At 41.1% G+C, this 19,551-nt stretch overlaps 1 protein-coding gene across 3 annotated transcripts in view; it reads right to left on the reverse strand.

The window, feature by feature from the left end:
• Positions 1-1,834: 1,834 nt before the first annotated feature.
• Positions 1,835-19,551, reverse strand: part of mef2ca (myocyte enhancer factor 2ca) — a 33,235-nt gene continuing 15,518 nt past the window's right edge. For 2 of the 3 annotated variants that reach the window (XM_069673016.1, XM_069673017.1), the window contains 8 exons: positions 18,934-19,137; positions 10,178-10,321; positions 9,902-10,094; positions 9,771-9,815; positions 8,494-8,660; positions 6,746-6,875; positions 6,532-6,655; positions 1,835-6,036 (listed from right to left, as the gene is read on the reverse strand). In XM_069673016.1, coding sequence (XP_069529117.1) covers positions 5,682-6,036; positions 6,532-6,655; positions 6,746-6,875; positions 8,494-8,660; positions 9,771-9,815; positions 9,902-10,094; positions 10,178-10,321; positions 18,934-19,137 — 1,362 coding nt within the window. In that variant the 3' untranslated portion in view covers positions 1,835-5,681. The remainder of the gene's footprint in view (positions 6,037-6,531; positions 6,656-6,745; positions 6,876-8,493; positions 8,661-9,770; positions 9,816-9,901; positions 10,095-10,177; positions 10,322-18,933; positions 19,138-19,551) is intronic. The other variant, XM_069673018.1, reaches the window with a different exon arrangement.

Here is a 19,551-nt window from a genome sequence, read left to right on the forward strand (position 1 = left end):
GCACATGTTGTGTCGATGTCAGTTTGATCTTAAACACACTGACAACAAATAACATTCATGCACGTTAAATCATCATACATGTTTGATGATGCAGTAAATCTATTATTTATTTAAAGTTTGAGTTGTTTTTCAGGCAACAGTGTCAAATGTATATTATAATATTATGTTTTAGATGTTTGAAGGAAGTGACAGTTCTTAATGTCTTCAGGTTTTGGAGAGTTTGTTGGACAAAACAAGACTTTCACAGAAATCTTTGCTTCTTTGTTGTGCATTTTCTACAGTTGTTTTTAGACCAAATGATTCATAGATTAATATAAAAATGTATTATATTAATATATTATATTATAGTTAATGAATTCACTTGTTATTTGAAGCCCTGTGACATCTTAAAACTTGATGTGCTATGTCCAACTCCAGCAGCTTCACCGAGAGCACGCGGTAAATAGACACTACAGGAGTTATCGCGGTCTTTGGCGCCCCCTCGTGGTCAAACGGAGCTGCAGCAGATGTGCGAAATTCTGGCTGTGAAGTTTTTACATTAAAATAATCCTCCAATACTACAATCATAGTTCTGTGTGATATATTACATACTTAGATTTTATTAATGCTTATTTAATGAGACAAAATAACAGAGCGGACAACTTTGACTTTAAATTTAGTTTCTGTTTTATGTTTTTATCACATTTTAACACTTTCGATTTATCACTTCTTTAGCCCTGTCTTTGTCTCTGCATTCATGTGATCACTCAGGGTTGTAAAATATTATATTTTATTCTTATTTGTTTTGTATAATTTGTCATTATGTCTTGTGTTTGGTTACTTATACTTGGAAAAGAAGACATATCTTATCTTACCTGTTGTTTATATATTTGTGAGTTCTTCATACACAAACTGTGTTTGTTTGGGTTCTGGGTTTCTTCAGTGGTGTCGTTCTCTCGGCTGTATTTGAGTTTATACTCATTTTTGCTGTCTTTACTGGCTCTCCTGAATTTACCTTTTTGATCAATAAAGTATTGATCCTCTGTAGGTCATTAGTATTTTCATTCTAAAAGTCCAGTTGCCTTTTGGATTAAGCTTCGAATATATGTATACGAGTCACGTCAGGTGTCTTTTCCTCTTTGTCCTTTTCAAACACTTTACAGAAACTTTGTTACATTCAGTAAATCTGAACTTTTTTACTTTGGGAGAAAACTTCAGGAGAAAGAAAAGCAGAGTGAGCAGCAGATGAGACAAGAAACAGAAGGAAGATGAGATACTGAGAGAGGGAAGTACGGAGGCCCTGAGAGGCAAAAACAAAAATCTGGTTATTTATTTTCTAAAAATGTCGTCTCTGTGTGTTTGTGACTTAAGAACAGGTACCAGCGTACCTGTGGAGATTTTTTTTTTTTGTATAATAATCTGTTGAAGTTATTTTTTTAAACTGTGACGATACATTTACAAACGTTTAAGTAGTTTTAGCTAGAATAACTTCCTTATTAATATGTAAAATACGTTTTCCCTGTCAAACAGGTAAAAGAGGTTTTGGCAGGTTACATTTCTTTAAATGTTTTAGTGTTTGTTTTTGCAGTACTCATTTCTTCCACAAGAGGCTGCAGTCAGTACGACGACTTTCACCAGATGTTTAATCTTAATTGCCTCTCAGGGTTTTCTCTGGAAGAGATTAGGAGATAAAAACGTGGATATAAAAACATATTTGTTTGATCATTTCACACTCTTTAAGTTTAGAAGCTGTGTTTATATTTTCCTGCCGTCTCTTGCGTGAAAGAAAAATGGCATGCAGCCTTTTTAAAGAAACAGAAACAAGAGGAAGCAATGACGACAAAGCACTCAGACGTTTGTAACAGAGCCTGTATATTTTTGAATATTTTTCTGCAAAATACAAATACTAGCACATTTGTGAGTGAGGGACTTTTCTGTACATGATCTGACTGCGACAACAGTTTGATTTTCTGAGAATCATTGTCTCCAAAGTGGCGACAAAGGCCAGCTTATGCCGCTAACAATCTCTTTAAAGAATATTACACTGGTAGTTATAATTAGAAGCATGTAAAGAGGGAAGTGTACATGAACAGTACAGAGGACATTCACTGATGTCGCCAAATACAAATTAAATCATCTCATCAGGCAGTTACTCATTAAAGAATCAAACCAAAAACACAATAAACAGGCTATTTCACACTTTGGTTAGTTGACACTCCGCCTTCCACCTCCACCCGCTCGCAGTCGACTCCGCCCGGAGCCGGAGGACGAGCTCCTGGCTCTCCTCTCCGCCCGGGCGGCTCTGACCGGGCCGGTGTGGTTCAGTGAATCTGAGCTGGAAGTCACCAACACGGTCATCGTAAAGAAAAGGAGTGCAGAAAAACACATGTGGGCTCTGCCCTTCAACACACGGCTAACGAAAAGGCAGCTAGTGCAGCTAACAGGGGGCTGGAGATGAGAATTTAGACGGGGGCACGTTCAGACAGGCGACCGTGGCCGAGGGTCTGAGCTCCAAATATACAGTTTGTAAACCAAAATATTCAAATGTGACCGACCCTCAGCCACCCTCCGTCTGCTGCAGATACAAACTGTGGACGTCAGTCAGACCGTTCGGCTCTCTGTGGTGTTAGAGCAGCTGAGGGCAACAAGTGTTCACCACGCCTGCAACGACTTTGTAGAGTTACAGCAAAAACATACAGCAGAGGAAAGGAACCAAAGTCCTGGATTTAAGTACAACTTTCCAGTACTTCAGTGTTTTTCATTCTCTAATACTCCTCCTCTTATTGTTCACAAGGTTTTTACTTTGAGCCGAATTAACCTGAGATGTCTTTTCTCTCCAAAACAAACTGGAGATAAAAAACAGTAAAATCACTGAATAAATCAGTTTCACGTTTAAAATGAGCGTTTCTCTGATGCTCTTTGGCAAGATGTTTGGGGCTGGGAAACTTTAACCTAAGGATGATTTAAACTAAAATCCTTCATCCTTCTAAATAACAGAGCTGAATCGACACATAAGTGACTTAAACCAGGAAAGAGGTCAGCTGGAGGAGTCTTAATGTCCGGTCTGCAGGTCGTGTAGAAACTAACATGTAAAACATGAGATGCAGTGGACAGAAGGATTTCTCCCACGGCTGCACATTCTGTGTATATTTGACTACAAAGTCACTGCAGGAAGCTGATGTTGTGCTTTTGCCCTCTGTGTGATTGTCTCTGTGTTTCGACGTCGCCTCTGACACCGGCCGAACAGCAAACTTGAAACTGACCTAAAACCTCCCTGAAAGTTGAATATAAAATGTCTCTGCGTTTATATTACGGTAACTTTATTAAATAGAGCTGCAGACATCCAACAATATCAATTTGATACAATAAGGAATTCAAAAACACAACACTATAAACTTTGTGCAGCAAAGCATCGCTGTCCTGGTGGATATGGCTTTAAGGAGTGCAATCCTGACTCTGACTAAATCCTGCAAAGCTTTCTGCACATGCTCGCTCAACCCCTCTCTCTCTCTCTCTCTCTCTCTCTCTCTCTCTCTCTCTCTCTCTCTGTACGAGGCCATGAGGACGTTTGCTTCAAACTACAGAAGCTTGTTTGTTTCATAGGAAAAGAACGCAGGTTGTTTGATTTTCTATGGAAGCAAAATCAGGCCAAAATAATATAAATCTTTTTTAAATGAAATGCGTCCTCTGTTTCCCCGGCCGTGAAGGATCCATCAGGTGTATCCTTCGTGGCCCAACGTATTTGTTTTAAGTCAATGGAATAGCTAGTGTTACACATGTTTAAGAAAACGAAAGTTAAATTATCTTTGAAAAAATTGGTTGAGTTACGCAACATTAGTTATGCTAGCTAGTTAGCCCGCTAGCTACCTGTTGCTAGGTGACAGGAGGGGCGTTTGGTGACGCAAGGGTAGACCAGACCGTCTCATTTCAGTTCGGCTTTAGCGTCTAAGCAGGCGATGAATGGAGCATCCTCCGTGGACCGCCTCCTTCGAAGGCTGCAGCCCGCGGACTGGGACAGCTGTGGTGTTTAAACTTCCAGAAGGGCAGATGTTTAATTTTACAGATGTAAAAACTTTGAAATAAACAATGAAAATTTGAATAGATTATATACAATGCAAAGAATTGCACTGAGATGCATTTAGATATTTTTAAAATTTGGATTAAGTTGTGCCGTTTAGTGGGAATTAAAATGTGCAAGCTGTCGATCATCTGGTTTTTTTGTAAATGATGTTAAAAACACGGGAAAGAAGTAAAGAAAGGAAACGTTTTGTCTTTGTTTTTTAGGTTTTCATCCGTCTTGTTTTGTTATAAAGAATGTAATAGTTGGTCCTGTTTTCAGGACGTGTGTTTGTTTAGTGTTCTCGTGCTCAGACGCAGCTTCTTTTGCTCGATGTTGCAGAACTTCTAAATAGTTTTTATCATTGGTTACCGTTTTTATGTAGTCTTGTAAAAACACTTTGTAAACCGCTTTTGAAAAGTTTTACATTGTAGTAAATTCAGACTGTAAATAAATCATTTATAATAAATTAAATTCAGTGTATAAGACGCACTTTTAATAATTTTTTTTTCATCTAAAAAGTGGGCTGCGTCCTGTTTCAAATGCAGAGAGGTATGTTATTGTGTTTCAGTATTTCTCCCGACGATGGCGCTGTAATGCGGCGTCATGATCGCCACAGCAACCGCCTCTCTCGTTACTGTAGCCTGAGCTCGACTGCAGCGCCGGCAGCGAGCAGGACCGCACACGCACGGTGAAAGCAGACGGCTGTGATTTGTGTGTTTTGAATGTTTCAAATTAAAATAAATTGAAATAGTGTCGAACACACACGCTTTTCTTAATAAATAGCTATAGAAAACTTTTTTCCCCATAAAGCAGACTGCATTGTATATTCCGGACTTAAGGGTAACAACAGTAATTACTAGTGTCAGATTTGTAGTCTTTTTGTAATTTCTTTGCTTCCATAGTTTTATGTTTGTTGATTGCGTTCACAGAAACAACTGTGAAAAACGTTTACACATCAAAGCTTCTGTTCTCCTCTCTCACACTGAAACCTCCTCGTCTCTTTACTCTCATCATCGCTCCTCCCCTTCCTCTCTCTGTACTTCCTCTCTCTTCCTTCCTGCTTTATTCTGACACTCTTCACCCTCCATACATTCATGTTTAAATGTGCTTTAATATGTTGAACCTGCAACATGGCGTGGACGGAGCTCCGCCTCGGCACGCCTGCTCTCGTGCATGTTTTATTAAACTCACCAGTAGCTTCAGAGTACCAGACTTCTTCACTTTGTTAGTTTGCATACATGTGTGCACATACTGAGTGTGCGTGTAACATATTTACTTATATTCCCCCGACCCCTGAACACACACACAAAACAAGCAGTACATGGACAAACTCTGCAGCTGCATGTTCGACTCAGACGACGAGGATTTATCAAACTGCTGAAAGTGACGTTTAGTGTCGGAGATTCTTGTCGCTCTTCATCGTCAGCGGTTTGATAAACCCTGATCCTCGTCTCTCAGGAGTCTCCCTCAGGTGTAGCTACAGCAGGACATCTCTGACTGTCTGCCCCCCTCACGTACACGTTACCGTTAACATTTAGCACACCCACTCAGTACAGAAGAATATGATAATAATAATAATAATAACAACACTATAAGGTAACTTTGCTAACACCCCTCCCCCTCAGGCTGTCGGCCCCTCCCATCATGTCGCCCACCCCTCTGATAGCCTCATCCGCTTCACCGACGGGCTGTGACGCTCCTCCTGACTGGACAGAGGCCGGAGCAGGAAGTTGTCGTTGCCGTGGTGATCTTCGCGGTCCTCGCTGCCTTCGTACGAGCTCCCGCAGCTGGACGCCGCGCTGTCGCCCGGGGAGCGGCCCGGCTCGTTCGGACCCCGGCCCAGGGCGGAGGAGTATCCCGCTGTGGTCACGCCTCCTCCGAGCCCCACGCCCATCATGCCGATGCAGCGGTCTCTGGGAGGGGAGGCCGGCTCGGACTTGATGTGGAGGTGCTGGTGAGCGGAGGGGAGGTTCAGGTTCGAGTTCTGACACAAGTTCCTGGAAGAAGAGCGGCCCAATTAAAATACATCTACTAAAAGTTCTTGTTTTTGTCCCTAACAGTTATTAAGTGTGTGACAACATGACAGAAAGGATCCCTACAGAGATAGACCTTTTTGTTACAGAGGAAGATGATTGTTTTAACCACAAACAGACGTTACATCGCTCTCTGCAAACACACCAGACTCCATTGAAAAAAAACGTAATTTAACGCCACTGAACTCAGGAGTTGTTGGTCTACTGCTGCCTCCATCTGTTAGTTCGTTTGTGTTATCGTGTGACTTTGGTGATTTAAATAGTAAGTTTGGATCCAACAGTATATTTATGTAACACAAAATAACACAAACAAACTAACAGTTAGAGGCAGCAGTGTTAAAGCAACTACCTTTAAAATGACTGTTTTTATCATGGAGTCTGGTGGCTTCAAAGAGAGTGATGCAACGGTTTAAAAAAAGACGTCATACTATTCAGAAACATTACGGAGAGGATGCTCACCCCATGTGTCCGAGTGCTGAGTGCTGCAGATTCTGGATCTGCTGCTGCTGCCAGCTTGTCATCGATCCAAGACCAGAACCTCCGAACCCAGACAGAGAGGAGAGGTCGCTGCCGAGGGAGAACTCTGAGCGGGACACACAAACGCACTCATTAATCAGATCATACAGGATGAGGCCTCTGCTCTATTACAGGTGCGTGTTTCTGCTGGGCTCACCTGTGCCGTAGGAGGAGGAGAGAGTGGACGGGTACCCGCCCATCCCCTGACCCGGCAGAGTCTGAGCAGAGAGGGACACGGCCGGGGTGGAGAGAGTCTGAGCCGTCTGAGAGTGATTTATTCTCTGGTTCTGCAAAGAGAAGCAGAAATCTTTCAGCTATTGAGCTTAAATACAGAAGAAGTACTCAGATTATTTACTGAGGAATACAAAACTGTGAAAAGAGACAAATAAGGGTCCTGAATGCAGAACCTCATTCAAGTATTAAAGTATGAAAGTAAAACTGTTTAAGTATTATATACAATTTTATAAAGCTATCTGACTATGACGAAGTATCAGGGCCACATTAAAGAAAATAAAACTCTTAACCAGACCCAGAAACAGACATTACATCGTTCTCTTTAATGCCACCAGACTCCATTAAGAAAAACAGTAATTTTAGCTCAAAGAACTCAGGAGTTGTTGGTCTAATGCTGCATCGATCGGTTAGTTAGTTTGAATCATTTTGTAACTCTGGTGCTTTAAATGGTGAGTTTAGATCCAACATTATATTTGTGTAACACACAATAACAAAGAGAAAAAAACTGTTAGAGGCAGCAGTGGAAAAGCAACTACTGCTAAAATGACTGTTTTTGTCAATGGAGTCTGGTGGCTTCGAATGGAGTGACGCAACGGCTGTTTCTAGTTTTACAAAAGGCTTCATGGAGAGGATGCTCACCTCATGTGTCTGTAAAAAAAGCTGTCAGACTATGACGGAGTGTTAGAGCCACATAAAAGGAAAAAACATCTTTGAGAATAAGGACAGAAAAGTGATTTTATGTGAAAATTAGGTGGCTGCTCTTCTGATATTACCCTTCAAAATAAGATTAATTTAAATTACGACTTTATTCTCATAATCTCAGATGTTTTTCTTTAATGTGGCTCTAAAACTGTTGAGTAGACGTATAAAACTGCAACGGAAATATTCAAGTGAAGTGCAAGTACCTCGAGTTTGTTTGGTGCTTTCTGTTCAAGGATGAATGCACTCAAGTATTTTAATTATACATTTACATTTTTTTAGAGGAAATATTTTTCTTTTTTCTAACATATATTTGACAGCTGCATTTACTTTAACTTTCCAGACGCTGAACAGTCGACTAACAGAACTAAAATGAACGTAGAGACGAACGCACAGCAAACTAACAACAAAGGGTTAAAAGTATGCAACGACAGAACAACATAGAAAGTAAAGATAACAGGAGCTATAAAACAAACAGGATTATAAGATACTACGCAGGAAACATCGACTCAGATAAAATGCTAATAAACCTCACGAAATAGATATTAATGTTCAACAATAATAAAACAAATAAAAGACACAAACGATGATGATAAAAAAGTGTCATTAATAAAAACATTAAATAATTAAACACAAATTAAAAGACCGATGAAACAGACTCGTTTGTTTAGGCCGTTAAACAGACGTACAGCATTAAATTAGCATTAGCATTAGCATTAGCATTAAACTGCTGCTCACACATAGATGCATTAAATAAACTAAACTAATGAAGGAAGTGTGGGGACTTTTACTTTGAAACTCTTGTGTCTAATTAAAGAAACACTTACCAGCATGAGATCAAAGTCCTCACACTGCGGCGCAGCGTTAAAGCACAGAGTGAGTTTCATGCATGAACAGGTAAATACACACATTACAAGATGAGACGATCAGACAGGGACGATGTGTGGATGTTAAAGGTCAAAGGTCACTCACGATGGTGGGCATGTTGCTGCACTTGTTGGAGGGGGGCATCAGCGTCCGCAGGTCGGGTTTGCGGCTCATGTTCAGGTGAGGAGGACTCTTCTCCTGCAGGCTCTTAGTCACGCCTCCTGGAGACAGCAGCCCGGGGGAGGAGCAGTGGCTGCCGTAGCTGCCGTTCACTGAGGACGAGCACAGGTCAAAGGTCAAGTTTACATGAAACTTTTATTATTATTGTTATTTTATATTTTATTATGATTCACCACAAGTTTACTACTGTATCTCTGAGTGAAATATAGAAGGGAACTATTTTGTTGGACTATTAGGACATAATTTTATTATTATTAACAGATATCACTTTTAACTTTTAACAGTTTTTTTTATTGTTATTAAAAGAACTTGTGAAATCTCTGGCATAAGAATTTCCTTTGAGATTCATAACGTTCTATTTTATCTTTTAATTTAATTTCAGATCTTTATTTAATTACATTTCTCATATTATTTGGAACATTGTAAATTACAAGCTGTTTTTCACAATACTTTTATTCTTATGTGTCGTCGCTAATTCATCACAAGTCTCAAATGTTTTGCAGCTCTGCAGCTCACTGCAACTTTCATGATCAACTAATCAAATAGTTTCATTAATAAAATCTCTGAAAATACAGTAAAAAAAGTCCATGTGTGTCGTCTTCAAATAATTTATGTTGTCTGTCTACAACTAAAAGAACTTCTTCTCCAATAAAACAAAACTAAATTCAGACGCTTTTACAAGGAAATGTGCCTAAAAGTGACTTCAACTATTATTCAGTTATCAAAACAGATAAAAAATGTATATTCTGTTTATAAACTAAAAGATTTTGTAACATAATTTAACATCATATCAGAGAAACTCTGCAGAAATCAGCAACAAAGAACGGATTATTCTTCCATGACGGACAAACGCGAGTTAAAAATAAATAAATAAATAAATAAAAACATTGCACACAATCAGGATGACAAGATTATGATTACGATTCATTTGTAAGCACATGTTTTCATTTGTAATATCTTTACTTGTTAAATAAATCTTAAATTCCTTTTGTGTCCTTTGATATCGACTCTCGTGTGTTTGATGTCACCGTGCAAACCAAACTTCCTCCAGGACCTTAAGATAAACTCGAGGTGGTAAATTTAGCTTCTCTTCCCTTCATGAAGGAGATTAAATGCTGAACATAAACATGTTTAAACTTTCACTTTCTCTCTGTAAAGCTCTGATTTATGTCTGGAAGATTATAAAGAAGGTGCCGTCGTACCCACGCTGGAGACCACCGTGCCGGGCAGCTCTGATCCCATCAGTCCTGCACACAGAAACAAACATGCTCAGATTCATGAAATCAAACGTCAGGATTATTTAATTCAACAGATCATGTTCATGTTTGCACACCTGCGTTTCCAGCACTGGAGGGCCTCTGAGGGGACATGCTGTTCCTCTGCAGGTTGGGGTGTGTGTGTGAGACGGGCAGCAGGTTATGGTTAGAGAGTCCGCAGCCGACGCCGGGGTGAGAGTACAGCAGCCCGCCGGGGTTACTGCCTGGGATGGAGACGCCCATGTCGTAGTTAGAGGGAGGAAGACCCTGCTGGACGGATCAGGACGAGTCAGCTGGTTAATATAGTCACTGATGTGAGCAGGAAGCAGGAGGTTAGAGAGGTGGAAACTTACGCAGAGTCTCTGTCTGTTGATCATCAGGTCGATGTCCTCGTTGATCTTTCGGTATTTGTCGTCGGACTCTGGGCTCTGACCGGCGGAGTCGTCGGCCTCGATGTCGGGGCTGTCGCAGCCGTTTAATCCTTTCTTACGCAGAGTCTGATCAAAGGAAACACACAGGAACACATCCTGATTAAAACATGACGTTAAACAGTCACTTACAACTTTAAATGTAAAAGAAACTGTCCTTTATTTCAGCCTCTCCAATGTGAACACTGTCTGTTCTTGACAGCAAATTAATTTCTTTTGGTTTTGGACGAAACAAACATTTTACAGGCAATAAATAAAAAAACAATCATCAGATTATTCAGTAATAAAAAAAAGTTGGTTGCAGCCTTGATTGGCTTTAATTTGATGCATAAAACTTGTTGTCAGTGTAAAAATCACTCCCCTCATAATATTAGTGTTCAGGACCAAACAACTTAAAAATCCTAAACACTATATAAATAACAAAATAATAAAGTAAGTTTAACAGTAGTAAAAGAAAACGTGCTGTCTTTCACACGTATAATGTCTGTCTCAGACCTCTGAAGCTTCATATTAACTTCATCCAAACTTAAAAATGAATTTAAAGCAGAATAAGAATTTTGTCTTCCTCATTCTTTTAAATAAAATCACTTTAGGGAACAGGAGGAACAAAAACGACGACCAAAAACCCGAAATGTAGCGACCTCCTTTAAATTGAAAACAAGCAATGTCTGTTTCAGCCACAAGAGGGCGCCATCTGAGCACATATCCCCACAGTGACACTTCCCAGTGTCCTCATCCTCTAACTTTAAGAGTCGGACTGCAGTAAATGATTGAATACAAGATGCACAATCATAGCCGACATGTTTCTACAGAGTAACATAAGAAATATTTATTTTAATGTGTGTAAACTGTACATTAAAGTGTGGACGTGTCAGACGTGTCGGTTCAGTCGAGGATTCTTCTCAGTGTTGTGAAATCTCTCATCTCATGCAGGTATCAGATGATGATGTGTTTGTGTACATGTGCTCAAACACTGACCTTATGTGTGAGTATTTTCAGGTGTTTACTTACATCTTAGTCTCTACCCCACTACGTTTATCTGACAGCTTTATTTACTGTGCAAATCCAGATTATTTATATTAATTATAACAATTCTAAGTGTGTGACAATATAACAGGAAGGATCTCTCTAGAGGCCGACCTTTTTGTTACAGAGGAAGATGATTTTTTTAACCACAAACTGCAGTAACATCGCTCTCTTCAAACACACCAGACTCCATTGCCAAAAACAGCATTTTAACCTTGCAGAACACGGGACTTGTTGGTCCACAGCTGCCTCGCTTAGTTAGTTAGTTTGTATTATTCTGTGATTTTGGTGCTTTAAACGGTAAGTTTGGATCCACAATAATATTTGTTTGACGCAAAATAATATATTCAAAGCTAACTGATATTGGCAGCAGTAGACCAGCGACCCTCCTGTTCTGCAAGGTTAAATTGCTGTTTTTGTCAATGAAGTCTGGTGGCTTTGAAGAGAGCGATGTAGCGGCTGTTTCTGGTTTAAAAAAGGGATTTACTCTCTACTAAAGGGACTTTTGCCTGTAACAGAGTATTTGTACAACATGATATTACTACTTTTATGTAAGAAAAATACTCCGAGTACTTCTCCCACCGCAGTGTGTGTGTGTGTGTGTGTGTTGTACAGTTTGTGGTTTGGCTCTCAGTCTCCTGCTTCAGCACTTCACAGCCCATTAGTCCAGTCTGTCACTGGATGACTGCAACACACACACACACACACACACACTGGGCTCAGCGGTTGGCCCAGTGCAGCTATCCCACTCATCCCAATCATGTCCACCTGTTTGGCTGCAGAGAGGAGGAGTGGGGGTCTGTGGGGAGGGGAGGAGGTGGAGGGGGGGGACGAGGGTGAGGCAGCTACCACCAATGCTAGCGTCGCGACCGGAGGGATGGCCGTAGAAGGCTATTTTTTGCTCGGCGGCGGCTCTCGTCACTCCCATCCCTCCCTCGCAATCTGTCAATCTGGCTCGTCTATTAAAACATAAAACCGACTCCAGCAGCCCACTTCCCCCTCTTCAAACACACACGCGCACACAAACACACACTCGACACCAGAATACACCCACTGCTTCCTTTTTCAATAAAAGAAACGGAGCTGGTGTGGGTAACCTCCTCGATGCATCCTGGAATAGATCATTTCCTTTAAACTTGCTATAACTGATATTTCTGTCCTCCTGTCTGCTGCAGGAACAAACATTAATATTCATCTCTTTTATTAATTATTCAGTAGTTTATTTACACATCCAGCAGAAACAGAGCAGCATGCTCATTCAGGGGAGCGGTGTGATGAATGCAGGTCTTATATTCTCTTGCTTTTAGCTCTGTTTTTGGTCTCCACCAACTCCGAAACAAGCTACCGCCAGTGTTAGCTCAGTTTCTTTCTTGGTTAGATTCCTTCAGAGTTTATTTCCACCTCTGGACTTCTCAAATTGTTTAATTTGATTTATTAAGACATTAAAATACCAAATATTTCATCCTTCAAGGGTCATCCTCTGACCTACTGGAGGGGTTGCGAACCCTAGGTTTTAAACCGCTGGTGTAAACACAGTCTTAGTACTACGACGATTTCCCACTGAAAGATATATCACAGATTGGATATTGAGGCATGAAAGTCCTCAACTAAAGTCCTTCAAAACAGCAGTGGGGTAAATATTCTTTGTACCACTGGCAGGAATGTGTGTGTCAGGGTGTGTGTGTGTGTGTGTGTGTGTGTGTGTGGTGGCAGGTGGTTCGAACAGCTTCCTGGAGGGACTCAGCTGAGACAGCTGAGGAGGGAGGAAGATGCCATAATATCATACCACCCTCCCCTCCCTCCCCTGCTCCTCCTAAACCCCTCCACACCTCCGCCCTCTCCGCTCTACTTTTCCATCGATTGTATTCTTTCTTTTTTTACAGTTGCAGTTCCTTCTTTTGGACTCTTTTTGTGGGTGGTCTCATCCTCCTCCTCCTCGTCCACATAAGATGATGCTCTGAGGTGTACAAGTGTGCTCCAGTGTAAGAATACCACGCTGTGAAAATACTCCACTGCAAGTAAAAGCTGTTGGAGTCTTAATTTCTACAAAATGTTTTGGAATGTCTCCAGTAGATTTTTTCAGCCTGCAGCTGTGAAACAGGCTGTAACGACTGCAACTAAATTCTCAGATTGTTACTCTAAGTGTGTGACAACATCACAGAAAGGTTCCCTACAGAGATAGACCTTTTAGTTACAGAGGAAGATGATTGTTTTAACCACACACAGACGTTACATCGCTCTCTGCACACACACCAGACTCCATTGACAGAAACAGTGATTTTTCCTTGCAGAACACGAGTTGCTCATCTACCTCTGCCTTGATTAATTTGTTTGTTTGTTTGTGTTATTGTGTCTGACACAAATATTTTGTTGGATCCAAACTAACGTCTTAAAAAAGACAAAGTCACACAATAACACAAACAAACTAACAGACATCCTGTGTTCTGCAAGGTAAAATTGCTGTTTACGTCATAGGAGTTAGGTGGGTTTGAAGAGAGCGATATAACGTCTCATCTTCCTCTGTAACGAAAAGGTCTATCTGTGTAGGAAGAGTAACATGTTTCCATCATGCTCTTAAAAAGCCACCAGACTCACTGACAAAAACATTTTACCTCACAGAACACGGGAGTGGTTGGTCTACTGCTGCTTCAATCAGTTGTTTGTGTCGCTGTGTGTTACATGAATATTGTGTTGGATCCAAACTAAACACCAAAGTCACACAATAATGAAATAAACTAATAAATCAAGCCAGGTAGAGCAGCAGCTCCTGAGTTCAGGGGGGTAAAATCAGTGTTTTTCTTAATGGAGTCTGGTGTGTCTGCAGAGAGCGATGTAACGTCTGTGTGGTTAAAACAATCATCTTCCTCTGTAACAAAAAGGTCTATCTCTGTAGGGATCCTTTCTGTCATGTTGTCACACACTTAGAATAACAATCTGAGCCTGTCAGTGGAAACAACAAGAATTTTAGTGGACGACCTTTGACCCATCAAGGATTATGTTGCAGCCATTACAGCTGGATTCACTGCTGCAGGATGTAGAAATCTGCTGGAGACATTTAAAACTTTCTGTACCTGTGAGTCATTTAGACTCCAGAGTAAAGGCCCTGGCTTACTGTTTATGTGTTAATGTCTTACTATAACATCTCTGTTCATATTGTATCTTTTCTTATTCAGCTTATTGTAAAGGGAAATATTCTGCATTTCACAGCTTCTTGTACACAAGTCAGATCCTAAACTGCGTTTCAATGGTACAGAACATGTGCTCTGTGCAATGGCACTTAAATCAATCTATTAAATATATAAATATATAAATACATTACCTTTAATACAAAGGATTTAAAGAAAACTACATGATTACATATACTGTAGGAGGAAGGAAGCATGTATATGGACACAAGACACAGTAAAAGTACTGCTTAAAACAACTCTCCTCCTCCACTGTGACGAGACAGACTGGACCGGTCAGAAGGAAACAGGAAGGAGAGAAGAAGAAGAAGAAGTAGAAGAAGAAGAAGAAGAAGTAGAAGAAGAAGAAGAAGAAGAAGAAGAAGAAGACGAGGAGGTTGTGGAGAACCAAGACTCGGTTACTCAGCCTTAACTTCTCTTCCTCCTCCTTATTTTCCTCCAGCGGCTCACACAGTCATACACTCGTACACCAGGCAAACCACAGTCACACACTCACACACACACACGCACACACACTCACAGCCCCGTCATGGCTATTCTTAGCTGTGTACTGGGCTATTTTTAGACCACTACCGGTTTCCAGCCATTTAGCTGGGAGGGATCGCAGCCAACACAAAGGAACTGGACTAACTCTGAGAGCATATGTGAGCGCCTGTGTGTGTGTGTGTGTGTGCGTGTGTGTGCTGAAAACTTCATCTGTTTCTAATCTGATACACACACACACACACACACACACACACACACACACACACACACACACACGTCAGAGCAGCAAAATAAGGTTAACAGAGCAAAAGTGAGGAATGCAGAACTCCTCCGAGTTAAAAATAGCAGCAAAGTTCCCAGGCTGAATGAACAAATACAATACGCTGATAGTTATCTAGCATGTAGCTTACACTTACACACACACACACACACACACACACGCACACACACAGGGGCAACATGCCAACCCGCCACATGAGGGGGAAAAAAAGATGACCAAAACAAAGGAGCCTCTCTTCGACTAAATTCCTGTCTGGCAGATTTTTCATTGGCGCAGAGTTTTTCACAGCTTTGTGCTCGTACTATCAGACAGTCAGAGGAACGGTGAGAAGTGAATAAAAACTGCACAAATCATCGTTTACGTCATTAATCAGGCTGAAATACTACAGTATACTATTGTCCTCTTCTTTTCCTCTCAGCTTGAAGGATTCTGCTGTTTTTTCTTTGTCTTACGTGATGGAAAATCGAATCTGTCCGAGTTACAGACTCTGAGTCACGAAACAAGTCTGCTCTGAAGACGTCACTTTGGGCTTCAGGAAGTTGTAACAGACATATTACCACCTTGTTCTGACATTTTATAGACGAGGAAACATCACCAGATTAAGTAGCTGCAGAACTCCTGTCTGACACGTGCAGCATACACGCTGGGATAAAGCTCCAGCATGTAGATCCAGTGTTAAATATCGCCATGTTGTTAGCTCTGACCTTTAAAGGCTCAGCCAGTCCGTCATTCACGACGCAGCGCTGCGAGAGTTCAGCTCGGCACTGTGCCTCTCGTTTGCTCAGCCTTCGCTCGGAGTATCGTGCATTTGTTCAGTCACATAGTTGTGTGTTGTTCTGAGGCGCTCACAGGAGAGTCGTTCAGTTACACACACTCACATTAGGATCATTCTGTTGGAGACACTAGGTGCTGGTTCAGTTAGTTTAGCGGTTTTATTTCTATATTTTTCTTCCACTTGAAGATGAAAGAAAATGTTATTAGCTGTAGTTTAGAGTCCTCCTCTTATTGTATTTATCGATTGATTTGAGCAGCACCTATCAGTTGTATTTTCCTCACTTTTGTCGTTGTAACTGCCCTTCTCTGTTAGTGAAAAATGTTGATTTTACCAAACACAGCTGGTTTCATGTTGCTTCTCTTTCCCCTCACGAGCCGGGTCGTAACACACGCTCACTAGCATGTTGTTTGCTATCCCTACTTGATAAACGACCTGTAATCAGCTAATCTTCGATGCTCTGACACAGTGTTTGCTGGTGGCAGCGATATTACACCTGTCTTGGCAGCACAGCACAACTTGTTGAGTGTTGATACCTGTTCTCATTCTTTATAAAGCAGTAACCAGTCTGAGGCCTTTCCCATACTGGCATCTGCATTGAAACAAACGTACATCTAATGCAGAGGAAACTTCTGAAACATCGGTGCAATCTTCTCATAAAAATAGGAATATGCTAAAGAGTAAAAAATAGACAAAGTTCAAATAACTCCTGGAGTGTTAGCAAAGGTTTTCTACATCAGAAATGTGTTGGACCAACAAGTGTTGTTTGTTTATTTAGATTAATCTGATAAAAACAAACAAAAACATGTCAGATTGTCTTGTAGAGATTTTAGGGACGTGATGCATTTGTAAATACTTAAAGAAAGGACATCCCCATAAGCAAAAATATCAGTGTAGACACCAGCTGACCTTTTCTTTTTGCAGAGTTCAGAGGTTTATTAAACTTACAGCACAATACTGCATCATAAAAGAAACCATTATTGTGTTAAAGAACTAAACATGCCCTGAAGAAGACTTTGGCCACACAGAGCACACCTACTGTACAGATTAAGACGAGTAACAACATCTTAGTTGAGTCAAACAAATGAGCTTTACGTCTATCTTCTCATCTCCTAGAAACGTTGAACTATTCCTTTAACACTCCTTTAAGAGAAGCTTGTTTCTCTCTCTCTGGCACGCCCGCCTGTGACCTTGGCACCGCGTCGTGCCATGTGTTGTTGTTTTACCCCGAGAGGTTACACATGTTTCTCAAAGACTTCTATCCGTCTCATCCTCCATTCAGAGAGCCGCAGATTAAACCTGCTGCGCTGGCAGAGCATCAGAAGTGAGCAGCTAACACGGGAATCACCGCAACCATGTGTGACAACACCAGGCCTTTAAGTCCATTTGAAGCTAATAAAACACACTCTGCCTTTTTTCCCTTTAACGTTTCCAGGGATTATTTGGTTCCAGCTTCTCATATGTGAGCACTTTGCTGTAAGCAAAATATATTTGCACTTCTGATCTGTCAAAACGTGACATTAAAGACGTACAATTGGGACATTTTTCACTATTTTTTGACATTTTTAAGGCAAAGTGATTAAAGTGAATCATAAAGAATGACGTGCAATCACCTGTTTTCTAATTTTAGTGTCTCTCTTGTTTTATCTGCAGAAATTTAACTACCCTTTAAACATTTAAAAGTTGTGTCAACAGAAACAAGGTTAGGCACAAAGTTTGGAGGTGTTTTGGTTTGGTAGAAGTGTGCGAGGGTTTAGAAATGTGAAAGTAAAGGACTTAAATGCAATTAAACTGACATATGTTCATGACCTAAAAGCACAAAGACACTAAGAGAGAGAGAAGAACGTGAACACACAGGAAAAGTAAACGTGATGTGAGCGTGGACGGGTCAGTAAATCAGCCGGCCGGTGTGCACCGTGTGGATACGCTGCACAGATGAAGAAGAGGCTGCCTGGGCGGATTAGAGTAACGAGCTAAACTGGATTGCGATAGATTACGGAGGATTACAGAGCGTGTAAGCCGGGTTCTGACGGGGCCGGCCAAGAGTCCATGTGGTGGGCTGCGTGGAGGGAAAGCTCAGGTACAAACACACACACAGGATGTACATGTGCACACGCGAGCGCACACTGGTCTCAAGCTCTAATGCCAAACTTTCACTTTTATTTTGAGGGTCTGCACAAGTTCAAGCAGGTTTCCTGTTAGCACTGTTGTGATTAATAATACTAACAGCAGCCTTTTTATGTTTGTACATTCTGATAAATAGAACATAAGGAATAAAAGTTTGCATCTCCGTCAGTGCAGCAGCAGCAGCAGCAGCAGCAGCAGCAGCAGCAGACTCCTGCCTGCTCTTTGACTCCTGACAGCTTAAGTTTGACCTTGCTGACATGTCGTGCTTAGCCACAGAGTCCACAGTGTGTGAGGGGTGAGGGTGTGTGTGTGTGTGTGTGTGTGTTAGCATGTGTCCAAGCAGGCATACACTTGCTATTGTGTTCTGCTAACACTATTACATAAGTCCAGGCAGACCAAGGTTCAGTGCAGAGCATAGGCCGGCTGTGTTGCTCTGTGCTGTGCAGACAAACATGAACACGGTCCAAAGTAAAGCTGAGGGTCCCTGAAGGGGGCTGAAAACATGCACTGCTGCGTTTCGTTAAAATAAAGCAGTTTCATAACATAAGGAAAATAAACCTGTTTTACATAGTTTCATTTAACGTAAGTTGTTCGTTTTAAATCTTGGACAGATGCAGCCATCAGAGTTTTCCACAAGCGATGGCATTCGAACTCTTTTATATATACACATGTATATATTTTAACCCTTGGAGCTTAAGTTATCCGAGAAACAAGCTAGGCTAATTTTGCTTAATAAAAGGACTTCACTAACTTCTTTTGGACTCACTCTTATGCCAGCAGGTGTATTTATGTGTGTGTGACTTACGTCCACGATGTCGGAGTTGGTCCGGCTCTCGTGCGGCTCGTTGTATTCGGTGTATTTGAGCAGAACTTTGTCCATGTCGGTGCTGGCGTACTGAAACAGCTTGTTGGTGCTGTTGAAGATGATGAGGGCGATCTCACAGTCACACAGCACGCTCAGCTCGTACGCCTTCTTCATCAGACCAAACTTACGCTTGGTGAAGGTCACCTGGACAAATGAGAGGAAAGGTAAATATGGAGAAATACATTTTAAGATGTTAGGGGACATACTGAAGCATTATTAGCTGTTAGCTAGTTTAACAGACCAACAGGAATACTGTCTGTTTTGCAAACAACTGTCTGTGTACTCTCTGGGTTCACACTGACATTTTGGCTCTCCTTGTTATTAAATGAATTGTCAGAAATTCTTCTCAAATATGAACGACACCCACAGGATGAATCTCAAACATTATACTTGCTTAACATGTTAGCATTGTCATGATTAGCTTGCTAGCATTGTTATAATTATAGCATTGCTGTTGCCGGCTTTCATTACAGACTCGCAGAGCTGCTAGCATGCCATTTATATCATAGACAGAAGTGCTAACTGTTAGCATGCTGAACTGGAACCGTGAACATGGTA

Source organism: Semicossyphus pulcher, unplaced genomic scaffold (assembly GCF_022749685.1).
Source record: "Semicossyphus pulcher isolate SPU_LCO1_2020_fin unplaced genomic scaffold, fSemPul1.0.p SCAF_22, whole genome shotgun sequence".
In the NCBI taxonomy this organism is placed as follows: domain Eukaryota; kingdom Metazoa; phylum Chordata; class Actinopteri; order Labriformes; family Labridae; genus Semicossyphus; species Semicossyphus pulcher.